At 47.2% G+C, this 14,130-nt stretch overlaps 1 protein-coding gene across 1 annotated transcript in view; it reads left to right on the top strand.

Moving 5' to 3' along the window:
* Positions 1-14,130, top strand: part of eed (embryonic ectoderm development) — a 38,527-nt gene that overhangs the window by 14,550 nt on the left and 9,847 nt on the right. The window contains exons 7-9 of the mRNA XM_084314712.1: positions 2,154-2,245; positions 3,689-3,822; positions 4,267-4,372. Coding sequence (XP_084170838.1) covers positions 2,154-2,245; positions 3,689-3,822; positions 4,267-4,372 — 332 coding nt within the window. The remainder of the gene's footprint in view (positions 1-2,153; positions 2,246-3,688; positions 3,823-4,266; positions 4,373-14,130) is intronic.

Genomic DNA, 14,130 nt, shown 5'->3' with positions numbered 1-14,130 from the left:
TGACTAGAAGGCTTTAGAGAGGCAGACTTGTGACTAGAAGGCTTTGCCTGTGACTAGAAGGCTTTAGAGAGGCAGACTTGTGACTAGAAGACTTTAGAGAGGCAGGCGTGTGACTAGGAGGCTTTAGAGAGGCAGGCGTGTGACTAGAAGGCTTTAGAGAGGCAGACTTGTGACTAGAAGGCTTTAGAGAGGCAGACTTGTGACTAGAAGGCTTTAGAGAGGCAGACTTGTGACTAGAAGACTTTAGAGAGGCAGGCTTGTGACTAGGAGGCCTTAGAGAGGCAGGCTTGTGACTAGAAGGCTTTAGAGAGGCAGACTGGTGACTAGAAGGCTTTAGAGAGGCAGACTGGTGACTAGAAGGCCTTAGAGAAGAAGCAGGCTTGTGACTAGAAGACTTTAGAGAGGCAGACTTGTGACTAGAAGGCTTTAGAGAAGAAGCAGGCTTGTGACTAGAAGGCTTTAGAGAGGCAGACTTGTGACTAGAAGGCTTTAGAGAGGCAGACTTGTGACTAGAAGGCTTTAGAGAGGCAGACTTGTGACTAGAAGGCTTTAGAGAGGCAGACTTGTGACTAGAAGGCTTTAGAGAGGCAGACTGGTGACTAGAAGGCTTTAGAGAGGCAGACTTGTGACTAGAAGGCTTTAGAGAGGCAGGCTTGTGACTAGAAGGCTTTAGAGAGGCAGACTTGTGACTAGAAGACTAGAGAGGCAGGCGTGTGACTAGGAGGCTTTAGAGAGGCAGGCGTGTGACTAGAAGGCTTTAGAGAGGCAGGCTTGTGACTAGAAGGCTTTAGAGAGGCAGACTTGTGACTAGAAGGCTTTAGAGAGGCAGACTTGTGACTAGAAGACTTTAGAGAAGCAGACTTGTGACTAGAAGGCTTTAGAGAGGCAGGCTTGTGACTAGGAGGCCTTAGAGAGGCAGGCTTGTGACTAGAAGGCTTTAGAGAGGCAGACTGGTGACTAGAAGGCTTTAGAGAGGCAGACTGGTGACTAGAAGGCCTTAGAGAAGAAGCAGGCTTGTGACTAGAAGACTTTAGAGAGGCAGACTTGTGACTAGAAGGCTTTAGAGAAGAAGCAGGCTTGTGACTAGAAGGCTTTAGAGAGGCAGACTTGTGACTAGAAGGCTTTAGAGAAGAAGCAGGCTTGTGACGCCCCGGACCAGCAGGGAAAGTTAATTGGTAATGCTGTCCTCTCAACTACTGCTTATGTACTCTTGAGCAAGGCACATAATCCCTAACTGCAACCGGGGAGCTGCCCAGTGTGGCCAATGGTAGGAGGACTGGCAGCCTGTCAAATGCAGGTTAATGTGTGTAACGGAATGAGGTGGTTGCTGGAAGAGTCTTCTATGTCACAGTAGTCTTGATCACAGGACTGTGGCTATAAGCGTGTCATTGACAATTTCAATCAGAATTATCCTCTCCTTCCGCTATCTGCGACCCTGTTTTGCAAGGGCACCATTGCTGCATTGATTGTGATTGGTTTAAAGTAGGGCTGTCAGTTTATCGCGTTAATTAGATTAATTAATTACACAGCAAATTAACTCAAAGTGTATTACAATTTTTATTTTTTTAATAGCATTTTTTTTTATCTCATTCATTCCATAAGAACGTAGAATACACATTTACAGACTTTTTTTTATATGGTCCATTTGCATGTTCTTGGTATCTGATTCTAGGGACATTATGGATCTCAGGGAATGTATTCCCAGTGTCAGAAATACTGTGTCTGTTACTAGGCTTGAGTAAATTGTAATGAACCAAATGAGAATATCAATACAATTTTTTTTTTTATCTTTGACTGTGAATAACACCATGCTCAAATTGACCAGACCTGAAAAATCGAAGCAAATTAATAGATGGAAGATGATTAAACAAGGTTTTGTAGATACAGTACTGAATTCTGCCATCCGGACACATGCAATTTGAAATATGATTATAGAATATCAGGCATAAAATGGTTATGCGATTAAAATGCGATTAATTAATTACAAATCCTGTAATTAATTAGATAACTTTTTTTAATCGCCTGACAGCACTAGTTTAAAGAGATATAAACAAGCCAGAGAGTTCTTTCCCCCCCTATACCTGAATTATATAGGTTCAGCCTGACCTCTCTCGCATGAGTGCTGTGAACTGATGCTGTGACTATTCCTACAGATCACGCCCTTCGTCTGTGGAATATTCAGACAGACACACTGGCAGCCATATTTGGGGGCGTGGAGGGTCATCGAGATGAAGTCCTGAGTGCAGTGAGTATCATGATTATGATTTACATAATAATTAAATGTGCTATAGGTAACATTCAGCCTCTAGATGGTGCTATAGAGCAGTGGTTCCCAAAGTCGGGGTCGCGACCCAAAGGTGGGCCGCGAGCAGCCACAGGAGGGCCGCGAGATGATTTACCGTAATTCCTCTAATAGTAACCCCGGCTTGTATTTGTTTCAAATGTAGCGGGTACCAGGCTTGTATTAGGAGGAGGCATGTATAAGAGGGAGGCCTATATTTCTAATTTTCAAACGGATCATAATGAATAAATCAACATTTTGTGTCAGTTTGAACCCAGTAAAATGTACTGGGTTCATTTATTGAAACCAAGTACTGTATGAAATAGTAAACAGTGCAATTACAGGTAGTCACTGGTCATTTCAACGTTTTCAAAGTGAAATCAAGTAACTAGCTCAGTATGCAGCTCAGTATATTAGTAACCCGGCTTGTATTAGGAGGTCGGCTTATAATTGCTTAGCTCAAGAGCGCACCCGGCCATTAATAGAGACCCGGCTTGTATTTGAATACCGGTTACTATTAGAGGAATTACGGTATATATATATATATATATATATAAAGAAATCATTTTTTTTTTTTTTTTTTTTTTTTTGTTCAGGCCACTGAACTTAGAAGCAGGCCAGGACAGTGTTTCTAGTTGTATTCTAAAATTCTATTCTATTGTATTCTAAAATGTGACTATATGGTTTTATATTAACTTAATAAAAAAAAAAACGAAAAATCTACTTATTTCAACGAACATTTCAAACTAAATAACAGATTATGCACATAAAACGCTGAAAACAACCGAAGCAACAATAGTATTTTAATGAGGCTATTATTATTATCATTATTATTTTGCAACAAGTTAGCCCTCTCATAAATAGCACATATAAATGAATAACTAACTTGAACTAACTTAATAGGATTGAAGTGATATTTGGCTTAAAAAATCGGTCACATGAAAGAAAAAAAAGTGCATTGGGCCGCGGCTCTCTGACGCCTTATTTTCTGGGTCCCGGCCTGAAAAGTTTGGGAACCCCTGCTATAGAGCACCAGAATGTCATTCATCCAACCAGGTGCATTCCGTGTGGGGAAATGGGAAGTAGGGAGGGGATACATGCAACAACATTAATTGTCCACAACTTTCTAAAAGCTCTATGGATGTATTCTTTTTTAGTTTACTCTACATAATTTTTATATATAGCACCTTTTTTGTCTGTTTGACTGCTGCATGTATGCAGATGATGTACTATAATGCGTAATGTATCCAAATGATGTACAATAATTCGCTGTGCACACATCTGACACATCTACGTCACTAAAGCGGTACTCAAACAATTCGTCCAGGGTTGGCAGGTCTGAACAGGATTTGGCATTTCACCCCAAACTATGTTTAAACTCTACTATTTATTTATTTTTGGTGGAAGGACTTTGATCTCCTGGGTGAGAAGATAATGTCGTGTGGAATGGACCACTCCCTCAAACTTTGGCGGATCAACTCGGAGAGGATGCAGAAAGCCATTCGTGGATCGTATGAATACAATCCTTCCAAGACCAACAGGTAGGCTACTCTGAGCACTTCTGTCTGCATATACCTCATGATCAGTCTCCATAATGCTTGCTGTTCCCTTTTGGTGGAATTACATTGCAACATGTGCGACACACTTGCTATAGGCTATTTGTAAGACTATTGTGCAAGTACTACTGTATTTACACCTTTGTGGTGTTGCCAGACTGGCAGATCATGGTGGTCTTTGTACTTTTATAGACCAGAGTACAAGTACTTACATTTGGGTACTTGTCGATACAGAGTACTGATATGAGTACTTAATAATACCATTACAGAATTTTAATCAAGTAATTTTCACAATACTGTACTGCCTTACACAATACTGCACTGTGTTACACAATACTGCACTAGTATTATTTTATTATTATTATACTATTAGATTCCTATGTGAATAAATCTTTTCCAATACCCCTAACGCTGACTTGTTTTCTTCAGGCCTTTTGTGTCACAGAAGATTCACTTCCCTGACTTTTCTACGCGGGACATCCATAGAAACTATGTGGACTGTGTGCGGTGGCTGGGAGATCTCATTCTCTCTAAGGTAAACATTAGGGAGATCTCATTCTCTCTAAGGTAAACATTAGGGAGATCTCATTCTCTCTAAGGTAAACATTAGGGAGATCTCATTCTCTCTAAGATAAACATTAATGAGATCTCATTCTCTCTAAGGTAAACATTAGGGAGATCTCATTCTAAGGTAAACATTAGTGAGATCTCATTCTAAGGTAAACATTAGGGCGATCTCATTCTAAGGTAAACATTAGTGAGATCTCATTCTAAGGTAAACATTAGTGAGATCTCATTCTAAGGTAAACATTAGGGCGATCTCATTCTCTAAGGTAAGTAAGTAAGTAAGTAAGTAAGTAAGTAAGTAAGTAAGTATTTATAAAGCACCTTTCATACATGTCATGTAGCTCAAAGTGCTGTACACAATTATAGGCATATATAACGATAAAAGCAATAAAGTCATAGTGATCAGTTAAGATCAATGTTTAAAAAAAAAAATAATAATAATAATAGTAACGTAAAAATGAAAATAACGTAAAAACAGTCATTTGCTTACCAGTTTGGGAGAACAGGTCCGCACAAACATTTCCGCTCAGTGGCAACCGGAAGTGCACTAAACCAATGCACTTGTATGGTAGGTAGCAATGTTTAGGTCTTATAATGCTAGTGTAGTTACGTTTTTATCAGTGGTCATAGTTGGGTCCATAGTGCTTTACCAAGTCCCATGGATCCATCAGTGGCCGTGTATTGTGTGCGTATGTACCCGTTCGCTCATGTGGTCAGTGGCCAGAGTTGGGTCCACAGGACTTATCCAAGTCCCATGGACCCATCAGTGGCCGCGTCTTGTGGTAGAAAGAAAAAAAAGAAAAAAAAACGTATAAAGAAAACAGTCTAAAGTTTGAAAGTTTGGGAGGTCCGCAAAAACACGCCTTCAGCTCAGAAGCTGAGGCGTGTCAAAAACTTTTGAAAAACTGGAGGCGTGTCTCCTATTGTACCCATTCCTTCATCTAAAAAGTTTGAAAGTTTGGGAGGTCCGCAAAAACACGCCTTCAGCTCAGGTAAACATTAGAGAGATCTCATTCTCTAAGGTAAACATTAGAGAGATCTCATTCTAAGGTAAACATTAGAGAGATCTCATTCTAAGGTAAACATTAGAGAGATCTCATTCTAAGGTAAACAGAGAGATCTCATTCCAAGGTAAACATTAGAGAGATCTCATTCTCTAAGGTAAACATTAGTGAGATCTCATTCTAAGGTAAACATTATGGAGATCTCATTCTAAGGTAAACATTAGGGAGATCTCATTCTAAGGTAAACATTAGTGAGATCTCATTCTAAGGTAAACATTAGTGAGATCTCATTCTCTCTAAGGTAAACATTAGAGAGATCTCATTCTAAGGTAAACATTAGGGAGATCTCAAGTCAAGTCAAGAGTTTTATTTGTCACGGCATACAAGTATACAGTGAAATGCGGGGGGTCTTGCCCGCAACGATTGTGCATAATACAATAATAATAATTGTAACTGAGGGGTACAATTCCCTGACTGTATTGTTAGATATGATACTTACTACCACTACCTCTTGTACTTTAGACTCTGGCCACCCAGTACTAGGTATAAATAATTATGATAAACACTCCCACCTGATGAAACGGATCCAACACAAATGTACCAAGTCGAAAGTCTGCGTTTAATAATAATACATAGCAAAAGGTATGTACAACGATCACTTAATTACATTTATGATTTGAAATAGTATGCACTTTTATGGCAAATGAGTATTCGTAGGTAGATCAATATCGAATGTCCAATCTCTGATTGCGCAGGAAGCAAATATACAACCTGGAATATTTAGGGAACAATAGCAATGATACTTGAATGATTATATAGCTGGATACACTAGGGGAAGGTTCCGACTGCTTGTAGGACAGCTGGAGGGGGGGGGGTAGAGTCTGGCTGTATCCCGTCTGGCCGAGGGTATCCTGGGAGAGCCCACAGTCGTGCGACCCGGTGCCCAGCGATCCTCGATCCACAGATGAAAGCAGTTGGACTCTCTGTGGCCGGCGTCCTCCGGTCCACGATGGAGAGACGTGAGGCGACCTCGTCGTGTAGAGCATCTTCTCACCTGTCGTCCTCTCCGGGGGGGGTATTTCCAACACACCGCAGTGTTGGCCTTTATCCATAGAATAATCAAAGTACTCAAAGCATAATCCAAGCCGGGGAAGGCTAGCCGTCGTCGGTAGAATAATCCAATATACAGGTCCACTCGCTCTTTGGCCTGGAGCTCCTCGGGTGCAGCTTCACGTGGGGTCAACCACCCTGGATAAGCGTCCAGCTGATGCCCGAAACGATGGGGGTGCTGATTACTATAGAACTCTTACCGCACGAGGCACTACATATGAATAGACTATTATTAGCTTAATAGAATACGTCCAACTCGACGATATAGTGCCAAATATGTCTATTCAAATATTAATATACACGATGTCTCAATGCCGATACTGGGCCGAATTGGCCTTACTGCCCACACGTGGTTCGCGGGGAGGCTTTTGCGTCTGTCACTCTGTTGGAGGGTAAGGAACTGGACTAAAAGAAAGCTCTACTTTAATAGCGCAGTATATATACGCACTATGAACAAATAGTACCATTAGTGGTGCGGTAGACATATTCCTACGCGGAACTAGGACTTGTCCATACATGTTAAGCGGTACGATTGAACCTGGTCTGAGGGGTATGGCGACCTGGCACCAAGGTCTCGTCCAATGGTAGAATGGAGACTATTATGGGATGTTCAGTAGACTAGAAGGGATATTCAATGCATATTGTACAAGGAATATACAAGGGATATCAGGGGATATACAAATACAATTAAATATATATATATAAATAAATATATATATTCGGTTTAATCTGATCCTTCAGAACAGCCGCCCCCTAATTGGTCCCAACCCAATTAGTTAAGCAGAGACAGATTAACCGCACTGTCTACCACTCAAGGGTTCGCTGTAAGGGTCAGTCAACTCACAAAGTCATAGGGTCATGGTCATCATCGATTGTGTCTGGGAGTCGGGGCAGTTCTATGAGCCTCGCCACAGGACGGGTGTAAATGCGCCCCTGGACGAGTACTTCAGCTGCTCGGACCTTGCCATCGGCACCGGTGATCACTTTGCTTACGCGGCCAGCCGGCCACATAGCTCTGGGTAGTGACTGGTCAATAATCATGACGACTGTTCCTTCCGTCAAATTGTCTCTCTCTTTTACCCACTTCTTGCAGGTCTGTAGAGACGGTAGGTAGTGCAGTAGGAAACTGCTCCAAAACTTGTCGGCTAATACTTGGCTGTACCTCCACATTCGTCGGCCGTTCGCTTCTTCAGGCCGGTACATTGTCTGGGGTAACGCGGGATCTAGCCGCCCCATCAGGAGGGTGTTGGGGGTGACTGGGTCGACATCTGCTACATCACTGGAGACGTAACCGAGGGGCTTTGAGTTCAATACTCCCTCAATCTCTGTGAGGACTGTCATTAGGACTTCTTCCGCCACAGTCTGGGCCCCAAGTACTGCGTACAGGGCTGTCTTTATAGAACGTACTTCTCGTTCCCAAGTTCCACCGAAGTGGGGTGCGTTTGGGGGGTTGAATTGGAAGTCAATCTGGGCTGGAGCGAGGTGGGTCTTAAGTTCTGGGCCCATAGCTTGGAAGCTCTCCCTCAGCTCTCTTTCTCCGTCTTTGAAGTTTGTCCCGTGATCGGACAATAATGTAGACGGTTTTCCTTTCCGTGATGTGAATCTTCGGAAGGCCATAAGGAATGAGTCTGCGCTCATGGTCGGAAGGAGCTCGATATGTATCGCTCTGGTGGTCATGCATTTGAATACAATACCCCACCACTTCTCGGTGCCTCTTCCTTTCTTTATGTGCAGCGGGCCAAAACAGTCCATGCCTGTTGAGTGGAATGGCTTGTCGCCGAGTCGGAGGCGACATGGAGGTAGGTCAGCCATCCGTGGTATGCTGGGCTGCGCGCGCCACTTTCGGCAGTCTAGACAGGTTCGCTGGAAGCGTCGCACCGCCTCTCTTCCTTGAAGTATCCAGTAACGACGTCTGATTTCCGCGAAGACTCTCTCTGCTCCTGCGTGGTGTACATCCTCGTCGTATTTCTTTATAATCAGCTCTGTGACCTTGTGTCGGCTGTTCAATACGATCGGGTACTTAATGTCATCCGGTAAATTGGGGGCTCTCCGCAGGCGACCACCCACTCTGATGAGGGTATGTGTGTCACTCTCGGGGGCCAGATGAATCAATCTGCTGTCTGATGGGACGGGCTTTCCTCCCTGTAGACAGTCTAGTTCATCGGGGAACGAGTCTCTCTGGGCTCGTTGCAGTAGAAGCAGTTCTGCTTCCTCGTAGTCAGCTGCTGACATATCAGCGGGGGACTTAATCTCTGGGTGGTGCCGCAGGAATGTCCGTTGCTGCACACTCTCTATGGTAATGCAATCGTCTATGTTGGGGTCTGCGGAGACAACAGTGCTCAATCCACAGAACATGGGTTTCTTATTCTCAGCCTCCTCGTCACTTGCTTCCCTCGGGGTGGGCGTGGGCCAATCTCCTTCCGGGAGCTTGAGGAATGCTGGTCCGTCACTGTAGATGTTATGACGGGTTAAGTCATCTAGGGACATTCCCCGGGTGATGACGTCAGCTGGGTTGTGTTTTGTATCAACATAGCGCCAGTTTGCTTCTCCGGTTAACTCTCCGGTTAACTCTTGAATCTCAGTGACTCTGACTCCCACGAAGACTTTGTATTTGCATGAATCCGATTTGATCCAGGCGAGTACTGTCGTGGAATCTGACCACAGGATTGTTCTATGCACCGGAATGGTGAGCTCACGTTGGATGAGCGTGGCTAGATGCGCTCCTGCGAGGGCTGCGCAGAGCTCTAGGCGTGGGATAGACTGTTGCTTGCGTGGGGCTATTCTCGAGCGGGCGAGGATGAATGCTGTGTAGATCTCTCCCCCCTCTTCTTGGGCCCGCAAGTAGGCTACTGATCCGTAGGCGACCTCGGAGGCGTCACTGAAGACGTGTAAATCCATTTTACATGTCTCTGGCCTCACCGTGGGTGGGAAGTAGCTTCGGCGTATATTAACGCCTGGGAGTGAGTGGAGTTCCATCTCCCACTCTCTCCAGGTGGATGCAAGTTGTGCGGGAATGGGGTCGTCCCAGCCCTGGTCCTTGTCCCACAATGCTCGTACAATCATCTTTGCCCTGGTGGTGTACGGTAGTATACATCCTAACGGGTCATATTGTCGGGCGAGTGTTCTGTACACACTCAGTCTGGTGGTCGGTATTGCCGTCGACCTTCCCTGCTCCGTGGTCAGGGGTTTGTGTCTATAGTGGAGCGAATCTGTTTTGAAGCGCCACACTAGTCCTAGTGTCATCTCTTGGGCTTCTCCTGGGATTGTGGCCATCCAGGTCTCGCTGCTCGCTGCCTTGTCCGCGGAGGAGAGGCTGCGCAGTACGTGCGGATCGCTGCTGGCCCACTGCCTGAGATCAAAGCCGCCTTTGATCAGAGAGGCGCGGAGTTTAAGGAGGAGAGCCTCGGCTTCTTCCTGGGTCGAAACGCTTTGTAGACAGTTATCTACGTAGAAGCTGTTCTTCACACTGTGTCGGACCTCTTCGTCCGCTGCTGGGTCCCCTGCGACATGTCTCTGTAGTGCAAATGTAGCACAGCATGGGCTGCATGTAGTTCCGAAAGGGAGGACTTCCCATTGGTAGATGGCTGGGTGCTCATCTCCTGGCCTCTCTCTCCATAGGAACCGCAACAGGGGCTTGTCCTCCTCTACTAATCTCACCTGCAGGAACATCCCTTTGATATCCCCGCTGATAGCCACCTTGTCCTGGCGGAGGCGGAGTAGTACGCCTAGTAGGGAGGGGCCGAGTGTAGGACCGGGCAATAGCTCTTTATTCAGATTTTGGGATCCGATCTGGTAGCTGCAGTTAAACACGATGCGGTCTTTGCCGTTGTGATGAACCTTGTGGTGGGGCACGTACCACGATTCAGTCGTCTGGTCGGCCTCTTTAATGTCAATCTTTGTGACGTGTCCCGCTGTGATGAGCTTCTCAATCTCAGCGCGGTATACACTTTCTTGGGCGGGGTCCTTGGCTAAGCGCCGCTCTGTGTTTAGTAGGTACCGCTCTGTGGCGTCTTTCTTTGCGTGAAAGGTAGGCATCCCTTCCCGCCGCAGGAGTGGCGTGGCGTATCTCAACACGCCGCTGACTGGGACTCTCTTTGTTCCCGTCTCGAGGAGGTTAATGGCGTAGATGTCGTCTTTAGAGCGAATGTCTTTCCTTTCGTTCTTAAAGGGCATTTGTTCTAAGGTCCATAGCCTCTCTACATGCTGCAGGAGTGCGGTGTCTCCCTCTGTGACTCGGGAGTGGAGACAGCTAGTGGCTGTGGTTCGGTTGAGAGATTTGGCGAGTGGGCCTTGGAGAGTCCATCCTAGGCGGGTCTCGACTGCTGCAGGACAGCCTCTGGGTCCGGTATGAACACGGTCTATCGGGACAATGAGGTCTGCATGGTCGGAGCCTATCAACAGTGTCGGGGTAGCACCGTCTATGAGTGGGATCGGTAGCTTGCGTAGATGTACATATTTCTCCATCAGCTTGGCTACGGGGTATGTGTACCGCGAGAGTCCTATTTCTTGGCTGGTGAAAGCGTCTGTAATCCTGTACCGTCGCTCGGGCTGGCCGCTTGCTGCGATAGAGAATGAGACATTCTCGCCCTTTATCGTTTTCAAATCTCTTCTTATTGTCCGAATTGTCATTTGGTTTTCGCTCCCCCGCAGCCCTAGCTGGGCCGCAGCGGACGCGAGCAGAAGGGTCTTCTCTGACCCGTCATCAAGGACGGCGTAAGTGTCCATGACTTTATTCTGGTAGCTCAATGTCACACGGACTACCTTTAAGAGCACTCTGGCTCCGCTGCTGCTGGCGGGGTCGATGTACATGACGCTTGCTTTGCTGCTTGATGGTGCGGGTGGAGGCCGCCGTCTGTTACTGTCGTGGAGTATGTCCAGATGGGCTCCATCGCACCGACTGCACTTTTTCTTTAAGCGGCATTCGGCTGCCATGTGTGATCGCGCACAGCGAAAACAGCGTCTGTTGGACTTTATCCATTGACTCGCTTCCTCCGCATTCATCTTGGGGAATGAGTCACATTGTGACAGCCAGTGTTCTTTCTCACAGTAGGGGCACACTATCTTCCACTTCTCCTTTCTTGAGGGGGTACTGTGGCTCCTACTGCTTGGCACTGACTCCGATTGGTGCATGACAGTCACCGATCTTCTTCCATCATTTAGTCTCCTGGTTCCTTCTCTGGAGCCAGGGGTGCTCCGTCCGAATGTATCTAGCCGTAAGCTGCTGACTTCTCTCGCCAGGAAGTCGGCTAGATCGAGGAGGTTCGGTTCGGGGCCATTAGGGTCTCGGTGGTCTCTCTGCCGCCTAAAGCGCTCCTGTCGGGCGGGCGGTAGCTTCTCCAAGATCCTCTCTACATTTGAGTTGGCGTATAGTTCATGCCTACCCTTTTCCCTCTGCGCTCCCAGCATCCCTACCAGGGACTGCACTCTGATGGACAGGTCGTCCAGTGCTCGATTGTCTGTTGCTGGGGGTAGGCGGTCGATGTGCCTGATCTCCTGGATCACGTAATCCCATATACGTCCATATCTCTGGTCCAACGCTACCAGCGCTGCGGTGTATGGGGTCGTGGAAGTGGCGTAGGCGAGCGCTATGTTGTGCGCGCGGGGTACCTTTAAATGCTTCAGTAGTATCGCGTATTTATGGCGTTCATCAATGACATCCACCAACATTGTCTCCAGACACATGCGGAGCTCCGTATACTGGGCCCGGTTCTCCTGGGTGAAGTCTGGTACCATAGGTGTGCCAATGTATGACGCGGATTGTTGATACATCGGCGAGCGTTGGGGGAGAGGCCTCCCAGGCGAGTCTCCTCCTGCTCCTTGGCGTGGGCTGGTACCGGCTGTGTACCATGGCCCGCTGGTCCAGGTGCTGTTCCTCGGTGCGGGTCGTGCGTCGTGCTCACCCGTGAATAGCGTCGGGGGTCTGTAGCGCAGCTCCGCGGGGGTATAGCCTGGGCTGTACTGGACCTCCTGGTCCGGTAGAGTACTGTGCTGTCGTCGGGCGTGGTTCTCCTCCTCTTCCTCTTCGTCTTCCGTTAGGTCATCCAGGGCTTGTAGTCTCTGATTTAGCCTCTCCGCAGTGTATGCTGCTCCTTCCCGGTGGCTGGGTCTCGCTTGGACCGGTTGGGGAAGGGGGTCTGCGGGGGGTATAAACCTCGTCTGTTGGTCAAGTTCAGGGTCGCTTACTCGGCTAGGGGATGCCGCCCTGGAGTGATGTCTAGACGAGTTCCTGGAGCCTCTGGTGGAGGGAGGGGGTGTTGTCCTTCTGATCAGCTGTTCTATTAGTTGCGCTTGTGCTCTGTCGCGCTCGGCTTCGCGCTTGGTGAGATCCGATTCTCTCTGGGCACCGGTGGCGGCGCGCTGGGCGTCGGCCCGGTCTCTTGCCATATTCTCTTCCATCTGAATGCGTCTTATTTCCAGGCGTATGTGCTCTTCTTCGCTCCGTTGCTGTATCTGCAATCGATCGCGTTCACCCTGGAGTCTATCGCGTTCAGTAGAGGCTTTCAGGCTGACGAGGAATGCCTGCTGTAGTGTCCTCTCTGCCTCGCTGGGAGAAGACGGTTGTATAGGGGAGCCGTCCCTTGGGGTACTCCGTGCGGAGTCTTGGAGCTCTATCTCCACGGTGCTCTCCTCATCTTCTTCCGTGCCGAGTTCTCTCTCGGTAGTGTTGTCTTCCTCCCGGGACTCGTCGGGGACTACTTCTTCGGTATTGGCGGGGTGTAAAGTCATGTCTGGTTCCCCCTGGTCCCCACCGTGAGCTGGGTCAGTTACGTTAGAACCCATAGGGGCCTCTATGGTCGGGGTAGCCTGGTCGTTAGGGTTAGACATAATTTTACTTTCTAGTTTTACCGCGTTTACTGTTGGTAGAAGACTAGGTTGTTGACTGACAGCGTAAGCCTCTAGGTACTGAGGGAGCTGTCGTTTGCGCCGCGGGCGTTGTTGGTTAGGAGGATCGTTTCGTGGAGTGTTCATCATAGGCCATTTTAATATTAATAACACTATATTAATATTACACTGATTACCCTCCGGCTCGAAGGACCAATTCTAACTGAGGGGTACAATTCCCTGACTGTATTGTTAGATATGATACTTACTACCACTACCTCTTGTACTTTAGACTCTGGCCACCCAGTACTAGGTATAAATAATTATGATAAACACTCCCACCTGATGAAACGGATCCAACACAAATGTACCAAGTCGAAAGTCTGCGTTTAATAATAATACATAGCAAAAGGTATGTACAACGATCACTTAATTACATTTATGATTTGAAATAGTATGCACTTTTATGGCAAATGAGTATTCGTAGGTAGATCAATATCGAATGTCCAATCTCTGATTGCGCAGGAAGCAAATATACAACCTGGAATATTTAGGGAACAATAGCAATGATACTTGAATGATTATATAGCTGGATACACTAGGGGAAGGTTCCGACTGCTTGTAGGACAGCTGGAGGGGGGGGGGGTAGAGTCTGGCTGTATCCCGTCTGGCCGAGGGTATCCTGGGAGAGCCCACAGTCGTGCGACCCGGTGCCCAGCGATCCTCGATCCACAGATGAAAGCAGTTGGACTCTCTGTGGCCGGCGTCCTCCGGTCCACGATGGAGAGAC

The sequence above is a fragment of the Notolepis coatsorum genome (assembly GCF_963971535.1).
Source record: "Notolepis coatsorum genome assembly, chromosome: 1".
Classification (NCBI taxonomy): domain Eukaryota; kingdom Metazoa; phylum Chordata; class Actinopteri; order Aulopiformes; family Paralepididae; genus Notolepis; species Notolepis coatsorum.
Note: the sequence above shows the minus strand (reverse complement) of the source record. Positions and strands in the feature narration are given on the sequence as shown.